The sequence below is a fragment of the Carassius auratus genome, chromosome 22, assembly GCF_003368295.1.
Source record: "Carassius auratus strain Wakin chromosome 22, ASM336829v1, whole genome shotgun sequence".
Classification (NCBI taxonomy): Eukaryota; Metazoa; Chordata; class Actinopteri; order Cypriniformes; family Cyprinidae; genus Carassius; species Carassius auratus.
This window is the reverse complement of record NC_039264.1, coordinates 13,012,837-13,032,200: the sequence shown is the minus strand read 5'-3', so window position 1 is coordinate 13,032,200 and position 19,364 is coordinate 13,012,837. Positions and strand designations below refer to the sequence as shown.

Sequence of the window (19,364 nt, the reverse complement as noted above, 5' to 3'; positions counted from 1 at the left end):
TAAGTTGTAATCTTTCACTGAATTCCCTGCAGCCCTGCTTAATGTAAAACAGTGCGCTACCCACAGAAACCACCATAATTTTATTGTGGGTTTTACATCGCATATATTGTGCTTTGCATGTTGTCGCTTCTGTATTCTGGTATTATGAAATAAATGGAAATGTTGCGGTTTTAGTTGTTTTTAGTTTGTCTAAGCAAATCAGTTTTTGTATATAGTTTGCCTGAGGGTCCATATCAGTCCTCACAGATATCGTGATACTGTGAGGTAAAAGCCGAATGTATATTTTTTAGCACTTTTACTGTTATCTGCCTTCTCGTTTTTCAGCTGATGGCTTTAGTTTTGTTCTCAAGACCACAGGTAAGACATAGTCATGAAGTAGTAATGCAATAGTTAAAGTTTATAGTGCTTTATTAGTGTCTTTTAACTCCATTATAACAGGCTGCTGGATACACAGCTATTCTTCTACATTTCCGGTTCATTATCTGCTGTCTCATCATGCAGTGTAAGAAAACATTTATTTCAAATTTAATTCATAGACTATGTAAAAACCAACAATCAAAAGCAGTTTGTATATAATTTGATTCATGGCTCTTAATGTTTTTATTTATATTAATATAGTAAATATTCGTGATTTGCATTATTAACATTTGCAACTTTACAAATAATGTAAATTATAATTAAATTTGTATTGATTGTGTTGTAACCATTGACGGTTTACATTATTATGTTTGCAACATTAATAATTTACATAAAATTTATATTTTTTAATTGTTAGTGTTAAGTGTTAGCTAAGGTGTCCTTTAACCCAGAATTTGGTAATACAACAGGAAAAAAAAAATTAATTAGCAATTTTATTCTTCCAGCTCTAATGGTGAAACCCGCAGGGACCATCAACTGCTCTGAACCCACTACAGATGGTCTCATAACAGCCCTGAAGGAAAATATATTTGGCAAAACTGAAATAAGGCCAGTTATTAACCTGAAAACTCCCACCAACATCAGTGTGAACTTCATTCTGTATGGGATTCTAGATGTGGTAAGTTCTAATATTAAAGTAGTTAAGCTACATTCAAGCTACCCTTCTGAAAAAATACTAGAGTGCAGTAAAGAAGAAAAAAATAATCAGTTTTAAAAAAAGATTATTATTCACCTCCTGTATGTGCTTTAAGTCTTCGAAGTAGACCACATTTGAATCTTTGTTATTTGTAAATTAGAAGAAGATGCTGAGTGTGCTGCTTTAATGCATTACATGTAGCGTTTGGTCGAGCTACACAGCTACTTGCTAGAAAAAGTAGTTAGCTACAGGAAAAGCTACACTGTTTTAAAAGTAGCTTCGCAACTGTAATGCTACTGAAAAAATGTGTTACGTTTTAGTAGCGTCGTTACTTGCAGCTAGCTACTCTCCAGCACTGCCTGCCATACTGCTAACTTGTTTATGAATAGTAATTGCTTATTGATAATAGTGACAAAACCAAGTCAGTTTTTCTCTTTTAGGATGAAAAAGCACAGAAACTTAACACATTCCTTTGGGTGAATCTGGTAAGTCAACTGCATTAGTGTCTCTTAATTTATTAACTGATGAATGAATGAAACTAATTCATTTTAATTTTAAAATGAGAACAGTACACAAAAGCAAATAGATGTAATTTGCAGGAAACAAAGAGATAACATAAAATCAGTATCTAATTGCAGATAGAGATTTAATAACAAAAATAACAAAAGTACAGTCGTACAGACATCCAATAACACCAAGAAAACTGAATGACTGAACACATAACTTCCATTGAAAAGGACAAGACCTAGCGAATAACACAAGAACAGTGGGGCTTATATGGGCTAATAAGATAATATAAAAAGGCACACCTGTGGAGAATATCAAGTGTCACCAAACACAACAAAGACTACAAAATGACTACAGAACAAGGCACAGGAAACAGGAACATAACAGGGCAAACTACAAACTAAAAGACTATAAAACAAGAGCGCAGAGAACAAACAGAACTTTACATGGTCCCCAATTAAGGACAACAATAAAAAAGTTCACGAGGGTGGAGAAGCAGAGGTGGATCAGGGAGAGGATTGGGAATACTGGTGGAGCAGGAAGACAGGGCAGATCTGGCAGAGGAGGTATCTAACATGGCAAGGAAGACAGATCTATGAAGCACCACAGTGGGGCAGTAGAGATGAAAAACACCAAAGTGGAACAGGTGACCACTGGGGAGCCAGCAGAGCAAGAGACTACAGTGGAGCCGGAGGAGCAGGAGACCACCAAGGTGAAGCAGAGGAACACCACAGAAGAGATGGAGACCATGGCAAGGCCAGCAGAGTGGAGAGTCAGGGTGAAGCTGGAGACTACTGGGGATCTGGAGGCCATGACGGTGGCTGAGACAGGGAGCACAGGGGACATAGAGTTCAGGGCCTGCATCCATGGCTGTAACAGGGAGTTCAGTGTGTTCAGAAACAGTTTAGTTTAGTTTATTATTACCAAGCCAGGAAGAACAGAGTTCATCAGATTTGGGATCATTGAGCTAGGGACCCGAGAAACCAATGGAGTTGGGGGCACCAGAAACCAATGGACTTGTGACCACCAGGCCAAGGAGCAGAGAGACTAATGGACTTGAGCCACAAATCACATTTTAACAAATTCACATTAAGTGATATAAAACAATATTATACACAAAATGTGACACATTTAAAGATTAATTATCTTGTGCGCCTTCTTAGACCATGCAGATAAAGGAACTCTTTTGCAGGCTCTATACCATCAGCGTTTCTCTACATCCATGTTAGTTTGACTTGTAATGCAACGGTTCCGCACTGAACTCAACCTGGACATACTCTATGACCTATAACGTTTCAATAGTATCTTTCTTAAAGTACCCCAAACTTTTTAAGGGAGCACATTCGCTACTCATTACCTTGTAAATCACATTCATACATTGAAATCCAATACATTTAAACAATGAATGCACTCACATTTATATAAATGTATAACAGAGACATATAAATGCACATCTATTTGAAAACATGTCTTTGACAGTTACAAATGGACTTGGGACCACCAGGTCATGGAGCACAGAGACCAACAGACTTGGGACCACAGAAACCAATTGACTTGGGACTTCCAGGCCAATGAGTACAGAGACCATCAGACTTAGTAATGATGGGTTAGGTAGCATAGAGACCAGTGGACTTAAGACCACAGAAACCAATTGACTTGGGACTGCCAGGCCAATGAGTGCATAGGCCAATTGACTTGGGACTACCAGGCCAGGGAACACAAAGACCAGTGGTCTAGGGAGTGCTAAGAGGGAAACACTGGGATTCATGGGGGGAAGTGAGCCATAGCCCATAGTGTAAGGAGAAAGATGAAGTCTTAAGTCCAGGTTAACATATTGTTCAAGGTTGAAGTCACATTTGCTTCTTGGCAGACATGGCTTGACTGGCTCATCTGCACACAGAAGAAATATGTGTAGGCCTTGATGGTATAGTAGTGGCTTTGGCGGATACCCACTAGTAGATCTGTTGGATCCATGTTTACTCATAAATTTACTGATAAAGACATTTTGTGTTCTGTAGGTTTGGAATATTGAAGGTTTGAGCTGGGATCCTGTTAAATGTGGAACAGACCAAATTTCAATACCACGAAAACAACTGTGGAGGCCTGATATTATCATCAATGAATTGTTAGTTTAAAAATATCTGTATTTCTAAATCTTGATTCCTCTATTTTGGAGACTTTTTAACTTCAAAGCTATGCATGGATACCGGACAGAACATAACACCCGTACCTTTCTTTTACTTTGAAGCATTGATGAAAATAAAGTCCCAGACACATATTACCTCTACGTTGACTATACTGGCAAGATAATGGATGATCTTCCATTTCATGTCATCAGTTCTTGTAACCTGGACATCTATACCTTTCCATTTGACATTCAAAACTGCACATTCACCTTTAATTCATACCAGCACACTGGTAAGTTATCTTGACTGAAGAGTAAAATTTCTCTTATAACAACTACCATGTGGTATGACCCTAATAACTCGTTTTTTTTTTTTGGTCTTCTCTGTAGTGCTGGATGTTCAGTTGTCCTTTGATAAACCGGTGGAGCAAGCATTCAAAGATTCTCTTGAAGCGATGACAACTAAAGGAGAGTGGGAGCTGGTCGACATGCTTGCTGAAAAACCTACAATATCTCCCCAGGAAATGAATATCTCACGGGACACACTTACTTATTATGTATTATCATTTTAACACAATTCGAAAACTTATATTTCAAGAAAATAATGTTTGTCAAGTCCATCATCCTCTCATTCATGATTTTAAATGTTGGTTAATTGCCAACAAATTCGTATGACTCTTATTCGTGTTTTTTATAGAATCTCCACTGAGTTTAGGTTTAGGGATGGACCCTCTTGATTACTTTTTATTATTATTATTATTAAATGCATTGCAATTAAATCTAATTAAAGTTGGTAAAATTACTTTTGTCCTTTATTAGATCGTCCTCAAGCGTCGAGCGACCATGTATGTGGTGAACCTCCTGATTCCCAGCTGCTTCCTCATTACTGTAGATCTGTTCAGTTTTCTTCTTCCACCCCAAGACGTGGATCGTTCTGCCTTCAAAATGACCCTCATTTTGGGTTACACTGTCTTCCTGCTGCTAATGAATGACCTGCTGCCTGTTACTGGAAACACCTTACCTCTCATAAGTTTGTATAGAAGCATCATTGTAACTTCAAAGTATTTGTGTCTTCTCCACTCCATACATCAACATTGTTAAATGTGTTATTTTTTTAGGTATTAAAATACTTATTGGTGTTGAAGTTTAAGTCAACTATAAGGCACTATTTATACATATTACTTATATAAATGTTATAGATTAAGAAAAAATACATTACCTTAAAATATATTCAATACAATAAATGAATTAAGCAGTATCCATGTTTTGTTTTGTCTTTTTTCAGATGCTTTTTTCTCCCTCTGTTTGCTTCTGATGGTGGCAAGTCTTCTGGAGACAATCTTCATCACCAACATTCAGTGTGGCTCTACTCACTATGGACCTTTACCTCCATGGGCCAAGGCTCTTTTCCTCAACTATATCGCCAAACTTGTTCATTTAAGCAAGAAACCCAGTGACCAAAACTCTGACCCTAAAGGTGATGAGCAGTCAGTCAGTGTTTCCATGAATTAAGTATTCAGAGTGCTATGTAATACCAAAATACATGTATTTCAACATCTTCTCTTGTACCTGTAGAGCACAGAACCGATACCAAACGCTGTGATCCTGCAGTTGAAACCTCTAAGGGGGAAGCAGTCCATAAAACACCTGCTCTTGTGGAACTGAAGAAGATAAGCCACGAGTTACTATCGATCAATCAGCAGATTGATAAACATTTTAAAACTGATGAGAGCGCAGAGGAGTGGATGCATTTGGGTCAAGTCATTGACCGCTTGCTTTTCTGCCTGTATATTGTGTTTCTTTCAGTTAGTTTTATCACTATTTTAATCTTCTGGTTGTACTGGTACAAGAACGATTCATCTTTAATAAATAAATCATAACCAAATAAAACTAATGAGTGCTGTTGAATACAGTATATAATCGTTGAACCTCTAACATAGTACTACTTATTAATGGAAGGTAATACAGCTCTATTGCTAATAGCTCATATTTCCTGTTAAATATATTACCTTTTAATTTGAATTTGTATCTACTTGTATTTTTTCCCACATCTAATTGATTATCATAAATTTGTAGTCCTGTCAGAGCTGTGGCCTAGCAGTTCACAAACAATACTGAGCTGTTGAAAATACAAATGTCACAAATGCAATTATGTAATGTTCAAACACTTTTTTTAATTAAATAAGTGATATATAGAATAAAATTGTTTTTGAAATAAAAAATAATTTTACTATCACTGTCTATTTGTCACTATGTAGTTTAATTTTTTTCCCTCCTGAAGAAAAAAACATGGAAATGATTTATTTCAGTCAGAAAGGAACAGATGTAGGGCAGGTTAGGAAAGTGGTAGCTGCATATCATGTGGACAAGGAGGGATTTTTGATATCAGGAAAGGAAAAAGAGAAGTTGTTTCAAAGGAGAAAAATATATTAAATAGAAATTTTAAATTTTGTATTTAATATTTTTTAGTTCATTATTTAATCGTTCATACATTATAAGGCTAAGAGCAATACATATAAAAGTAAATAGCATCAGTTTTAATTTTATGTTTATATCATCTATATGTGTTGTCCAGTAGGTTGAGGTGAAAATTAACTTTCATATTAATTTCTGTGATTTGTGCTATCAAGTTGCACTGACTCGTTTTTAACAGCTGCAGTGATATGATCTTGTGACAGATTTCATGCTATTTCAGGCAACCAATACTGGATGAGACAATACTGTAGATTAAAAAATCAAAAGCTTATCATACTAATTATGTTTACATGTACAGTAAAAATCATTCATTAGTCTTTATTCTGCTATAGTCCACTATCTCTGTTAGTCTTGCCTTTGGAAATCAAAGATTATGTATGCACATTGTTCAGTTTTGTTTCTTATGACTTGAAAGTTAAAAACTCATTGAGTCATTCCACAAGATTTGAGTCATTTATGAAAGCAGAAACAAATGAGGTTCAAACTCATTTCATTTGTATTTCTTTCCAGACATTTAGTTTAGTTACCACATTTACCTTCAATTTGCTGAAACACAATTTCTCTTAAAAATAAGCAGCATTATAACTGGAATTTCATATTTGATTTGTGTCTTCATCACAGTAATACATAATATTTTTTAGTAATGTTATCAATACTACATGTGAAAATGAACATTTCAGATGCATCAGCAACTAAAATAAAAAAAAATCAGCGTTAATTACGTTTGTGAAATCCTAACCGTGTCACAGTGTACTACACAATGTAACAAAAATGTGTTTCGCTTACATTTTTATGATTCTTCTGTGGTGCTAATTATTATTATTAAGCTGCATCCGTATTTTGGTAAATATTTAGGTCAGGGCAATTTTAAAACTAAATTATGAACAATCATTCAAGTATTATGATTAGTTATGAAACACTAGTTTAATTCAATTCAATTCAATTTGTTTTTGTACTGATTTTGCATGTTTTTAAAATATATTTTGCTTTATGGTAACATTCTAGTAGTTTCTGGAACTCTGGAATATTCTGTGATATTTTAATGCTTTCTGGAACATTTCAGAACATTGTGGGACTAGCCCTAAAAGACAAAAATCATCCGACATACACTACTGAAGTTTTGGACAACTCACTTTTGGTCCTTGAAATATTAATGCATGAGTAATAACAGATCAGCTTGTACAAGTCACCAAAAAAATTTTTCTTTGATACTGTTTATGATACACAAAATGTAATGGATTCAGCATGACAGTCTTCATTAAATAAATAAATAAATAACCTTAAAAATAAAAGCAAATCAAAACTTGGTGATATCAAATTATGAAGCATGTAAAATATGATTACCACAAAAGGCCTCGAATATGTACTAGTGCTTCTTAAAATAATTTCTATCCTATTTTCTTTATCGTTTCATTAATATTTGTAAAAAAAAAACTTACCAACTACTTACCAAAACCTTACCAACTATTCATTTTTCCCTTTGAATGGAAAAGAGCAACAGAGAAACAAACCATGATATTTGTAATGTGGGACTTACACCACAATTTTTTTTTTTTTTTTTTTTTTGCATGTTGTTGGCTTCTCGGAGTATGGAACAGACAAATATCTAGGCAAATCAGTTTTGGTATATAGTTTGACACGCTATTTGAATCCTCACATACTTCATGAAACTGTAGGTTTAATAATAATTTTAAAAAGACAATTCATACTCACTGCCAACTTATTTGTCCATTCTAAAGAGGGTGATGGCTGTAGCTTTCCTCTCAAGATCACAGGTAAGACATACTGTTAATATAGTACATGTCTGATATTATTCTGAATGTTTATTTTCAAATCTGTCCATTGCATGTAAATTGTTGAATTAGCAGGTTCATCAGATTAAATATGAATACACCAGTAATTAATAATATACTCTTGCTCGTCTTTTGTGCATTGTAATGTTATTTCAGTACATGTGTATTAAATTGTTTTAATGTTTTTAAATTTGTAGTAATTTTCAGATGCAGTTTAGCTATTTGTTGCATTACCAAATTGCATAGTACTGTATATGTAATACGGAGAATGTTGCATAAAACTACGAAAATAAATAACTGCCATTTCACTGGTTCTTGGTCTGTGGAGAGTCATTGTCACATGTTGCCATTTATGTTTTTTCTTATATGTGGAAAAAACATTCAACAAATAAATGACTTTTTGAATGTGTATTTCATCATTACAGATGGTTGGATTTACAGCTCTTCAATTATATTTCCAGCTCATTATCTGCTGTCTCCTCATGCAATGTAAGATCAAATACAATTTTCATTAAAAATAAAAGTGTAATCACATAAAATAATTTAATCACTTCATGAAAGCTTTAATTACAATATAATTAACAGTTATGTAATGTTTAACTGTTCTATATCTGCTCGGTTGGATTGGGATACTGTATAAATTATATAAAAGTAAATTGTTTGTAAAATGCATGTTTTAAATGTGTAGCCTCTTTTTGTTCATCAGTTGATATTTCACATAATGCACTAAACAAGGTAATTTGTGTTTTAATTTTGTGCATTAATTTGTTCTTGTAGCTCTGGTAATGAAACCTGCATGGACTATTAACTGCTCTGAACCCACTACAGATGCTCTTTATAGTGCCTTAAAAGACAGCATCTTGGATAAATCAGATGTGAGACCAGTTTTGTACCCAAAAACTCCCACCAACATTAGTGTGAGCTTCACTCTGTATGGAATTTTAGGTGTGGTAAGTTTATTTAATATCAGTGGCAATCAAATGTATGGGATATAGGACAAAAGAGTGAGTCATGTATACTGGTGATGTAGAATTAGGGCAAAGTTAAAGAAAAAGAAGAGCAGAGACAATAAGAGTCTGAAAATAATTTGAGCAGACATTGCTGGGTTGTAGCTGTAATGATAAATAGAGCTGCATATAATCTGCATATGAGCTCAATAAGTCTGTGTATTTCAAGAAGTTAAGAGGCCAAGTACAGAGCCCTGAGGAACCCCTAAAAGTTTAGGAATTACTGTTTATATAAATGCAAAAACTTTAACGTTTAAGAACACTGGATTTGCCTATTTTCTACTTCACTGTCATTTTGATTTAGTTTATGAAGGATACTTCAGAATTCAATAAATTAAAAAATGCACAGTGAGCAGGTCTTTAGGCAACTATGAGATACATTTACACTTTTAAGTTTTCTCTTTCAGGATGAAAAAGCACAAATATTCGATTCATTTATTTGGGTGTATCTGGTAAGTGTTTCTTCAGCTGTCATTAGGCCTCTCTGTGTTTTCCTCACTTTTTGATGCAATTTTTATAATTAATAAAATTGACTTTGTGTGTTTGTAGTTTTGGAATATTGAAGGTTTGAGCTGGGATCCTGTTGAATGTGGAACAGACAGAATCTCACTGCCAAGAAAAAAGCTGTGGATGCCTGATCTTGTGATTAATGAATTGTGAGTTTAAAAGTATCAAGCTATTATATTTATGTCAATGCTGAACACTGCATACAAATCTGTATCTCATAAATGCCACCTAATTAGCACTTCAGTACATTTGAGACTCACTCAAAAGCTAAACAAGCATGATGGATAATAGAATATATACTTTTTCAAATTTAAACACTACCTGTTCCTAAAGTTGTTTTCTTTTACTTTGAAGCATGGATGAAAATAGATCTCCAGACACATATTACCTCTATGTCAAACATACTGGTGAGGTAATGGATGATCTTCCCATTCATGTGATCAGTTCCTGCAACATGGACATCTACACCTTTCCATTTGATATTCAGAACTGCACATTTACTTTTAACTCATACAAGCTCACTGGTAAGTTGGCTTGACTGAGGGGGAAATTTACAGTTATAACTATAATCTTTGTGACCTTGTCACCTCTTTATGGTTTCCTGTTTTCTACAGCGCGGGATATTCGATTGCTCTTTGTTGAACCTGTGGAGGTAACACTTCAGAATTCCCTATCTGTGATGAAAACGAAAGGAGAGTGGGAGCTAGTCGACATGCTTGCTGAGAAACCCGAGATACTTTCAGGAGATCTGAATAATACTTTTGATACACTTATTTACCATGTATGAACTCTTTTTTAATTTACTACACCTTTTATATGAAATCACTTGTAAATCACTTGAATTACTCTGTTATATACTAATATATTTTTACCAATCAGGTCGTTCTCAAGCGTCGAGCGACCATGTATGTGGTGAACCTGCTGATTCCCAGCTGCTTCCTCATTGCTTTAGATCTGTTCAGTTTTCTTCTTCCACCCCAGAACGTGGATCGTTCTGCCTTCAAAATGACCCTCATTTTGGGTTACACTGTCTTCCTGCTGCTAATGAATGACCTGCTGCCTGTTACTGGAAACACCTTACCTCTCATAAGTTTGTATAAGAGTTTTTTTTTGTTGCCTTAGACTCTGTCCTAACCAGTCATCTGACAAGCTGCCAATATTGTAGGTTTTGTGTCTTCAATGAAAGGAAAATGCTCCAAAGAAGTAACACAATTTCTTGTCACTTGTCATCTTACTGCTAGTTATGATAGTGTTACAGCAAACTGATTTGTAAGACACTTAACCTCTCTTCTGGATCTCTTTTCAGACGTGTTTTTCTCTCTTTGCTTGGCACTGATGGTGGCCAGTCTTCTTGAGACAATCTTCATCATTAACATTCAGTGTGGCTCCACTCACTATGGACCTTTACCTCCATGGGCCAAGGTGCTTTTCCTCAACTATCTTGCTAAGCTTGTTTTTTTAAGCAAGAAACCCAGTGACCAAAACTGTAACCCTGAAGGTGAGTCTTACCATGCAAAATTGAATAAGTCTGTCTAGTTTTGTTTATTAAGTTAACCTGATAATAAACCTTATCCGGATAGATGTATGGATGATCCATTGTGACAAACTTTATCAAGAACAGAGAGTTTTAAGTTCTTCCTAAGAAATCATTTCCAAATGTAATTTAAGAGTACTCTATTTATGTATAAATGCATGAATATCTTAATTAGGTTATTGAGTATACATTATTTCAACATCTTCTCTTGTACCTGTAGAGCTCAGACTAGAGACCAAACAATGTGATCCTGCAGTTGAAACCCCTCCAAGCGAAGCAGCATATAAGACAGTTCCTCTCCTGGAACTGAAGAAGATAAGCCATGAGTTACTATCCATCCGTCAGCAGATCGATAAACATTTTAAAACTGATGAGAGCGCAGAGGAGTGGATGCATTTGGGTCAAGTCATTGACCGCTGGCTTTTCTGTCTGTATACTATATTCCTCTCAGTTAGTTTCATCACTATTTTTGTATATTGGATATACCGGTACAACCAAACTGCATCTTTAATATAAAGAAATCTACTAAAAGTATGTGAGTGCTGTGTACACTGATCAGCCACAACATTGAAACCAATAAAAGGTGACGTGAACAAAGGTACCTGTCAAAGGGTGGGATACATTAGACAGCAAGGGATTGGTCAGTTCTTAATTTCATGTATTGGGAGTAGGAAAAATGAGCAAACAAAAAGATCATTGTGAAAGATCATTGAATGACATTGAGAATTAGTGATAGTTAGATAACCAGCATCAGGTTAGCCCAATAAGGCTAGGCCAATAATTATCGATCACACAGAAGAGCTTAAAGACCTAATGCTAGCCATGAGGGTTCAGGGTGTTGCCTTGCCATCCAAATTCCCCAGATATCAATTTAATTGAGCATCTATGGGTTGTGCTGGGCCAACAAAACTTTTATGCGGTTATGAAGGTGCCGGGCACTACAGGACACGTTCAGAGGTCTTATGGAGTCAATAGGTCAACACATCAGGGAGATCCTCACAATATTAGGCAGTTGTTTCAATGTTGTAGCTAATCAGTGTTTATGATTACTAAACCTGTAAATACAAGTTGCAATTTATTAAATCAAATTGTTTAAAACTGAAGATTTTATGCAAATGTTTTGTTCTGTACTTTCCTTTTGTTTGTTGTGTTGTCAAGGGTGCCCAAGGGTGTTATAAGATGTGTTAAATTATATATGGTTATGCAGTGTTAGATAAATGTACATTAATGGATGGTTATATATAGATAAAGTTCATGATTTCATCTTCAGTTCATAATTTTACTTTATCTTTTAGGTTTTTTGAGAAAGTACTGATTACAGATTCCTGCACTTAGCTGGGGAATGGTTGAATTATAACATGCTGTTGTTTGAAAAGAGTGAAAAAGATGAATAAATAAATCAACAAATGTATCATTTCTGAACTGTGTCATTCATTTTTAATGAAATGCCTTTTGGGGAGAAAGGCAGAAAATACCAACTACGAACCAACCTTGATCATGACATTTTATATGAGATTCGAGGATGCCAAGTGGGTTTACACAAAACATTGAATCGTTACACCAGCTACCTTCTCTAAATAGACCATCCTTCACATATTTACATTTATGATTAGAACTTCATAAAAACATTATGATACTACTAAATATGATCACTCCCAAAATAGAATGTGACTTGCACTTAATATGGAGTATCATCTGTGGTTTTGGTTCATTAAATTAACGCATTTGTAAGAATAAGAGTTGAACATTAATACTAACAAGTAGTAATAGTAGTATCTACATTTGGTATAGTCTAAAATTCTCATTAAAGTTCTTGATTTAAATGTGGTGTGTCTCATGTACCAGGGTTGCATACAATTACATTTAATAGGTAAATAAACAGCTTAATTTAAAAAACTGTTTGTAAATCATTTCAGTTTTTAATAATACTGAAACAACAAGATAAGAAGTATTGTCACCGAAGATGGTTGTGTAGTGTTGATCAGTTTTTCAGATCACAGGCTCTCAATCTAAGACACAGGAAGCTTTTATTTTACATCCAGACTTGGATGTAAGTTGTCTATGTAAATTGCATTACCCTGGATTAGTTGAAAATATATTTTTTGAACTTCAAAAATAGTTTTTCTGCATTTTGATTTTAGATATTCAGTTTCCAGAACAATTTCCATCCATTACATTTTCTCAAAATTGCTGTATTGTTTTTTCTGCAGTAAACATGAAAAAACGTTTAAAGACATAAACATGACATTTTTATGTGAGTCAAACTTTAATAAATGACACTTAAGCATGCCAAAAAGGGGCAGGGCCGACCGCTATATAAACCGGCCTGTAGTGCCATTCATCAGATTATTCTCCTTCAGCGACGAAGATCATCTCTTCGCTGACTCTTCTGCAAGAAAAAGTCATGGAAGAAGCTCCAGCGCTGCTCATTGTCGTGGAAGAAGCCGAAGCAGCAAATGTAAGCATCATTGTAGGCATCCGGCATCTGGAGTGAAATAGCATATTTCAGAGATATTTAAGAAATATTTCATATCTCTAAGAGCAATTTCAGCACGCATTGTTACAAATGTCGCGCCTCCTGCCTCAGCCGTGTCCATGCAGAGGACAGTGTCCTGAGTCGCTAGAAAAGAAAACGAGGGGCCTCGTTCTCACCTCAGACAGAACGCCCCCAAAAACAGCTCGCCAAAAACCTCTTCGAACATCTCTGAGAGACTGAGTTTCATTTTCAGCTGTTCATGTCCTGCAGGTGCAGTGCGTACACAAATATTTTACCCCTGTGATAGCGGACCAACATACATTAAAAAGAAAAATTACTCATTCTTTCTCAATCACTTTTTCAAGGCGAGCTCTCGTTCGAGGAAATAGAACCTCTCGCCTCCCATTATGAGGCCTGAAGAGCCATTCTGGGAATCTCGAAATGGGTTTTGGAAACAATTGGACGAGGCTTCTCGCTACAGTTCACTTACAGTCTGCACCACTTCAGAGATGTTATTCAGACTTCTATCCCGGACAACAAAGCTATTGTTACATACTTGTACCGGGGGCTTAGAAACGTGAAATTGTCTAAAACTGTGTTGTAAAAATGACATTACAGTTTTTTTTAATTGCTAACAAACGTTTACCAATATTACTTTTTCTAAATTTTTAACACAGAACTGTGTGGCTGTGGGAATAGTTTACCCAATGTACAGCGAGTCAGGCTTTTTCAGCCACTATTTCCTCTTCCCAAAGAGAGACAGCAGGCCCAGACTAGTGTTGTACGGTGCACCGATAATTCAAAAGTATCGCGATTCTCGGAAATTAAAAACGTCACGATCCCCAAATGTATTAGTATCGATACTTCAAAGAATGACTGCATTCCAGATTTGTAAGAGACGTATTTCATGTTGGTGTTTGCAACGCACGCAGTGCCTCCCTATGGATGTCTGTGTTTTTCCTCCGAATGAGAAGATCTCTCGATCTTGTTCAGTGAAGGGCATATGGGTTCACTACATTCAACAAATCACATGCTCCGTCACATCTCCAGTAACTCTTTGACAGGATGAAACCATAGACAGTAAAAGAAATGGACACAGCGACCCCATTGGATTCAACAGAGACAAATGTAGTCAATTAGAAGCACGCACTTCCTGGGGGTCGGGAGTACTGCGCAGACTCAAACTGAACTTGATGACGTAGATCATCAAGAGCACAAATGATACTGTAGCCGCCGGACCTTGGCTGGTAGAAAAAGATGACGCTCAATAAAGATGACGCTCATTAAAGCTCACTGGCAGAGTTTTCTCCTCTGAAAGAAAAGGTTGCACAACTGACATAGTAAGTTTCAATATCTGAGATATTGCTGCTAAATTTTCTTTTCTTTTTTTTTACTTAAATGCCATTGTTTAAATCGATATTATTTATCTTTTGACATTTAATCTTCTGAGTTCAGAAACATTGTTTAACATAATCGCTGTTTATATTTTTATTCAAAGTTCAGAATCAAGATAAATTTATTTCTCATGTTTCTTATGATAACTGAGATAATGCTGCTAAATTTATTATTTCTTTACCTTGAATGTCAATGCTCTCTTTTATTCTTTATATTTTGATATTTCATATTTTGTTCAAATGTTTAATATATCTGCTGTTCATATGTTCATTTATAAGTGCGTTATATGATTCGAATGTTGTCCCGGTTTGAAAATAAAGCACATCAATGATATTTGAGAGTGTATTTTCCCTTTTCAGGAAAAGTATCGAAAAAGTATCGAAATCGCAATTCTTGACTAGGTATCGGTATCGAAACAATAATTCTGGTATCGTGACAACACTAGCCCAGACCCATTCTAGATCTGACATTTGAACAGCTTGAAGATGATGATGATCAAAATGATTCTCGAGCATATTTGCCCTGAGGATTTCTTTTTGACCGTGGATTGAAAGATGCTTACTTTCACATCTACATAGCTCACCATCACAGACCGTTCTTGAAATTTGCATTCGAGGGAGTGGCCTATCAGTATGCAGTCCTTCCATTTGGGCTGTCCCTGTACGAAGTGCATAGACACGGCTCTGTCTACTCTCAGGCATCTGACTTGTGGCCCTAGTGGCCCTTAAAACAGACCTTCCGCTTGCTTTGGCATTGGTTAAGCATGTGGGTGATTTACAAGCACTGTCAGTCAGCGGTCGTGTCTTGAGTTTGGTTCTCAATGACTGCAAGGTCATTTTGAAACCAAGACATGGCTATGTTCCTAAAGCGCTCTCTACTCCCTTTAGGGTGCAAGTAATATCCCTATTAGCGATCACCACTACAAATGGCGAGCAGGGACCGAACACTCTCTGCCCTGTTAGGTCTCTGAGAGTCTATATGGAACGTTCTAAACTGTTTAGGCAGTCTGAACAACTGTTTGTTTGCTTTGGAGGTCGCCAGAAGGGTTTGCCGATTATCAAGCAAAGACTGTCTTGCTGGATTGTTGATGCAATAGCTCTTGCTTATGCATCAGAAGGACTGGAATGCGCTATTGGTATTAGAGCCCACTCTACAAGGGGAATGGCCTTCTCATGGGCGTGGGCTAGCATTAGGTCTTTGTCCAATCTGTAGTCAAATTTTTAAAACTCTAAACACAATTAGCACAACATGAACAGAAATGAAGACCTGATGTTCCAAACTTTAAATAGAGTGTAAAGCCTCTTTACTTCTGCAACAACAGCATGTTAAAAGAGCTGATAAGAATTATTTTAAAGAAATAGCTGATTCCAATCTTAATGAATATTTCCAAGTCTTTCTATTACATGGGCATGCACAATTAAAAACGGCACTCTTTGGATTTGTTTATTTATTTATTTATTCAAAACAATGCAGAAAACCAAAGAGAAGCAGACAAAGAAAATGTGGTTTTGGTCAGAAAAATTAACTATTTGGCTATTTATGTGATGTAGGTGTGTTTCTGTGTTAAAACTTTAGAAATGTAGTATTGGTAAACGCTTGTTAGCAACTGAAAAAAACTGTAATGTCATATTTACACCACAGTTTTAGACAATGCCACGTTTCTAAGCCCCAGGTACAAGTATGCAAAAGTATGCTTAACCACAGAGGTCACAGTTACCGCCAACTTTTATTTTGATACACACTTTTGCATATTGGGCTCGTGTCACCAATGTCTGATATTTCCAAAATGTGAGGAAGTAAAATATTGAGTTTTTCAAAATTGTTCAGTGTTGCACGCCAGCACTAGCTGGATGAATAATTCATTTGCCTAAACAAATCAGTTATTTGTATTTAGGATACATTCACTCCATTACCTGTCAAACTGAGAAATGATTCTGAAATGAAAATCTGTGGGACCCACCCAGTTAGACACAACACTGACCTTAACTTAATGGATATAGAACTTCTGCCAACATTTAAGGTAAGATTCAGTAATTAACAAGAAGATTTGGTTTCGGCTAAAAAATTATTATGATAGCTAATGGTTTTGCACTATATCTTTTCTACATTTATACTGAAGCAGAGAATAAATAGTAGCATTGAAGTGCAGACTGTTGTGTTTAACCATTTTGATGCAGGAATTTTTAATTTAGGCTGTCACAAATAAAAACACCTTACAAAGACTACAGTCATATATAATAACAGAGAAGTGTTCAAAGATATTTAAAAGACCTGTACAAAATATTGTGGAATCCTATGTATAAGATAGTTATAACATTCAAAGTTCACATAATTACAGCGGTCTTCACTAAATATATATATTGAAAATATTTTAATAATTATTATAATATATAATAATTAAATTCATAATTTGCTTTGTATTATTCCAGTAAAGGTTATTCAGTAACACTTTAGTAAAGGGACCAGTTATCACTTTTAACTAGTTTCTTATTAGCATTTCTTTTATTTACATATTGACTGTTCATTAGTACTTATAAAGTACATATTCTGCATGATCATATTCTACATCCTTAATCCTACCCAATACCTGAAAGCAAATTAGGACATTATTGAGGCAAAAGAGATTTGCTAATTGCAAGATTTGGAAATAAAGTGTAACTGGTCTAAAAATAATAATAATAATTTCAAGCTGGGTTTTTTTTTTTTTTACTTTCTACTTAAAAATTGTATGTTTAATTCATTGTTAATTTCTTTGTTCATTATGCTGTTTCTATTTCAATCTTAAAACTTCATTTGGACCCTTTTGTTCTTCAAACATACAGTATGTTGCCTATCATTAATAAACTGATCGAATTCTAGGTCGAAATCTTAAAGGCATTTTGTATAACTCTGAAGGAAATATTCATGTAGGTCTATTCTGATCAAACTGTTGATGGATCAAGACAACAGTGCTCAAGAAACATGTTTGTTGATTTATTTGAGATGTGGTTGGATTATTAATCTCAGAAACAAATGTTTACATTTGTCATTGCAGGCAAGACAATGAACTGCCAATCTTCAACTCAAATCTTCTTCATCTGGTTCACTGTGCAATGTAAGATAATCGGTTTACTAAGACTAAAAAAAATGAGCAAATGATAAAAAGAACCTTGTGCTGGTCTCTAGGATTGTCATCCATCTTTTTGGTTTAATAAGTGTAATGAGTGTATTCCTTTAAGAAACGTGATTGGTTATCGAATTAATTCCACATGTTAGGTTCTTTGAGTGTATTCACCACTTTTAAAGAGAATAAAGTGATTATGTTGCTCTGTTAAGACAAATGTGTTAATTTTTTAACTATTATATGGTGTCAGAAGTGCTTGATGACCACACAGCCTCGCAAGGATGGCAAAATTCAATTACAAAGAGTATTTTCTTCCCTAAATGAAATGTGATTCATGACGATTCATGACGAGCCTGCTTTTATCAAAGAGCACAGCACCCTGGTGAAAAGTCTGACAGCTTTATTAGAGTTCTCTATGATTTATCACAACACTGTGACTTTGGGGAACATAGAGATGAACACATCTGGGATCGGATAGTCGTGTCCATACTTTATAAAGAACTGTCGCACAGACTACACTTAATGTCCGATCTCACATTAGCTCAAACTAAAGGAAAATTTGCAACAAAGATCTTTTTCTGGCTCTGATGAGCTACAGGGCAACTACCTTGCATCTCTACAGGTGTAAGCCTGGCTGAACCACTTGGCACTGCCAATACACGAGACAAACCTTCAGCCTCAGTGGTCAAATTTGAAAGATGTAAAGAGAAATGATTCCATGGAAAAGCAACAGCAAGCTTTCTACTTTTTGCCATTGTTGAGGTCTAGTGATGCTGTGCTGAAGAAGTCCTGGGGAACAGCTGCTGTGGTCAAAGGCAAGAGTACAATTCCTCAATCTTTCACTATTGAGACACATCAAGGGGAATGCTGCGATGTAACCATCATCACTTGAAACTCATCCCTACCTCAGCTGGAGGAAATCAAACTCTGTTCCAAGAGGAGCAATCATATGAACAGCAGCCTGAGTCTACATTGAACAGTGGGACAATTTTGTCTCGGTCCCCAAAGACACAAACATGACTGTTGATGGCTAGATCTGGCAGAATAAGCAAACCAGTGGACAGATTGTATATGTGGGGGGAAAGAGAAAGAATAAGGAAAATATGTTAGACATACAGTACAGACCAAAAGTTTGGACACACCTTCTCATTCAAAGAGTTTTCTTTATTTTCATGACTATGAAAATTGTAGAGTCACACTGAAGGCATCAAGGGCTATTTGACCAAGAAGGAGAGTGATGGGGTGCTGCGCCAGATGACCTGGCCTCCACAGTCACCGGACCTGAACCCAATCCAGATGGTTTAGGGGTGAGCTGGACCACAGACAGAAGGAAAAAGGGCCAACAAGTGCTAAGCATCTCTCGGAGAACTCCTTCAAGACTGTTGGAA

The 19,364-nt window shown here is 35.7% G+C and overlaps 1 protein-coding gene across 1 annotated transcript; it reads left to right on the top strand.

Moving 5' to 3' along the window:
• The first annotated feature begins 140 nt into the window (after positions 1–140).
• LOC113040491 (uncharacterized) lies at positions 141–13,496 on the top strand. The gene is made up of 19 exons (XM_026198816.1): positions 141–357; positions 439–502; positions 864–1,036; positions 1,495–1,539; positions 3,580–3,686; positions 3,810–3,979; positions 4,077–4,243; positions 4,506–4,716; positions 4,972–5,163; positions 5,262–5,564; positions 8,732–8,904; positions 9,369–9,413; positions 9,511–9,617; positions 9,823–9,992; positions 10,083–10,249; positions 10,348–10,558; positions 10,775–10,966; positions 11,223–11,429; positions 13,363–13,496. The coding sequence occupies exons 1-19, from the start codon at positions 328–330 to the stop codon at positions 13,494–13,496; spliced, it is 2,868 nt and encodes a 955-aa protein (XP_026054601.1). The 5' UTR covers positions 141–327.
• The last annotated feature ends 5,868 nt before the right edge of the window (positions 13,497–19,364 follow it).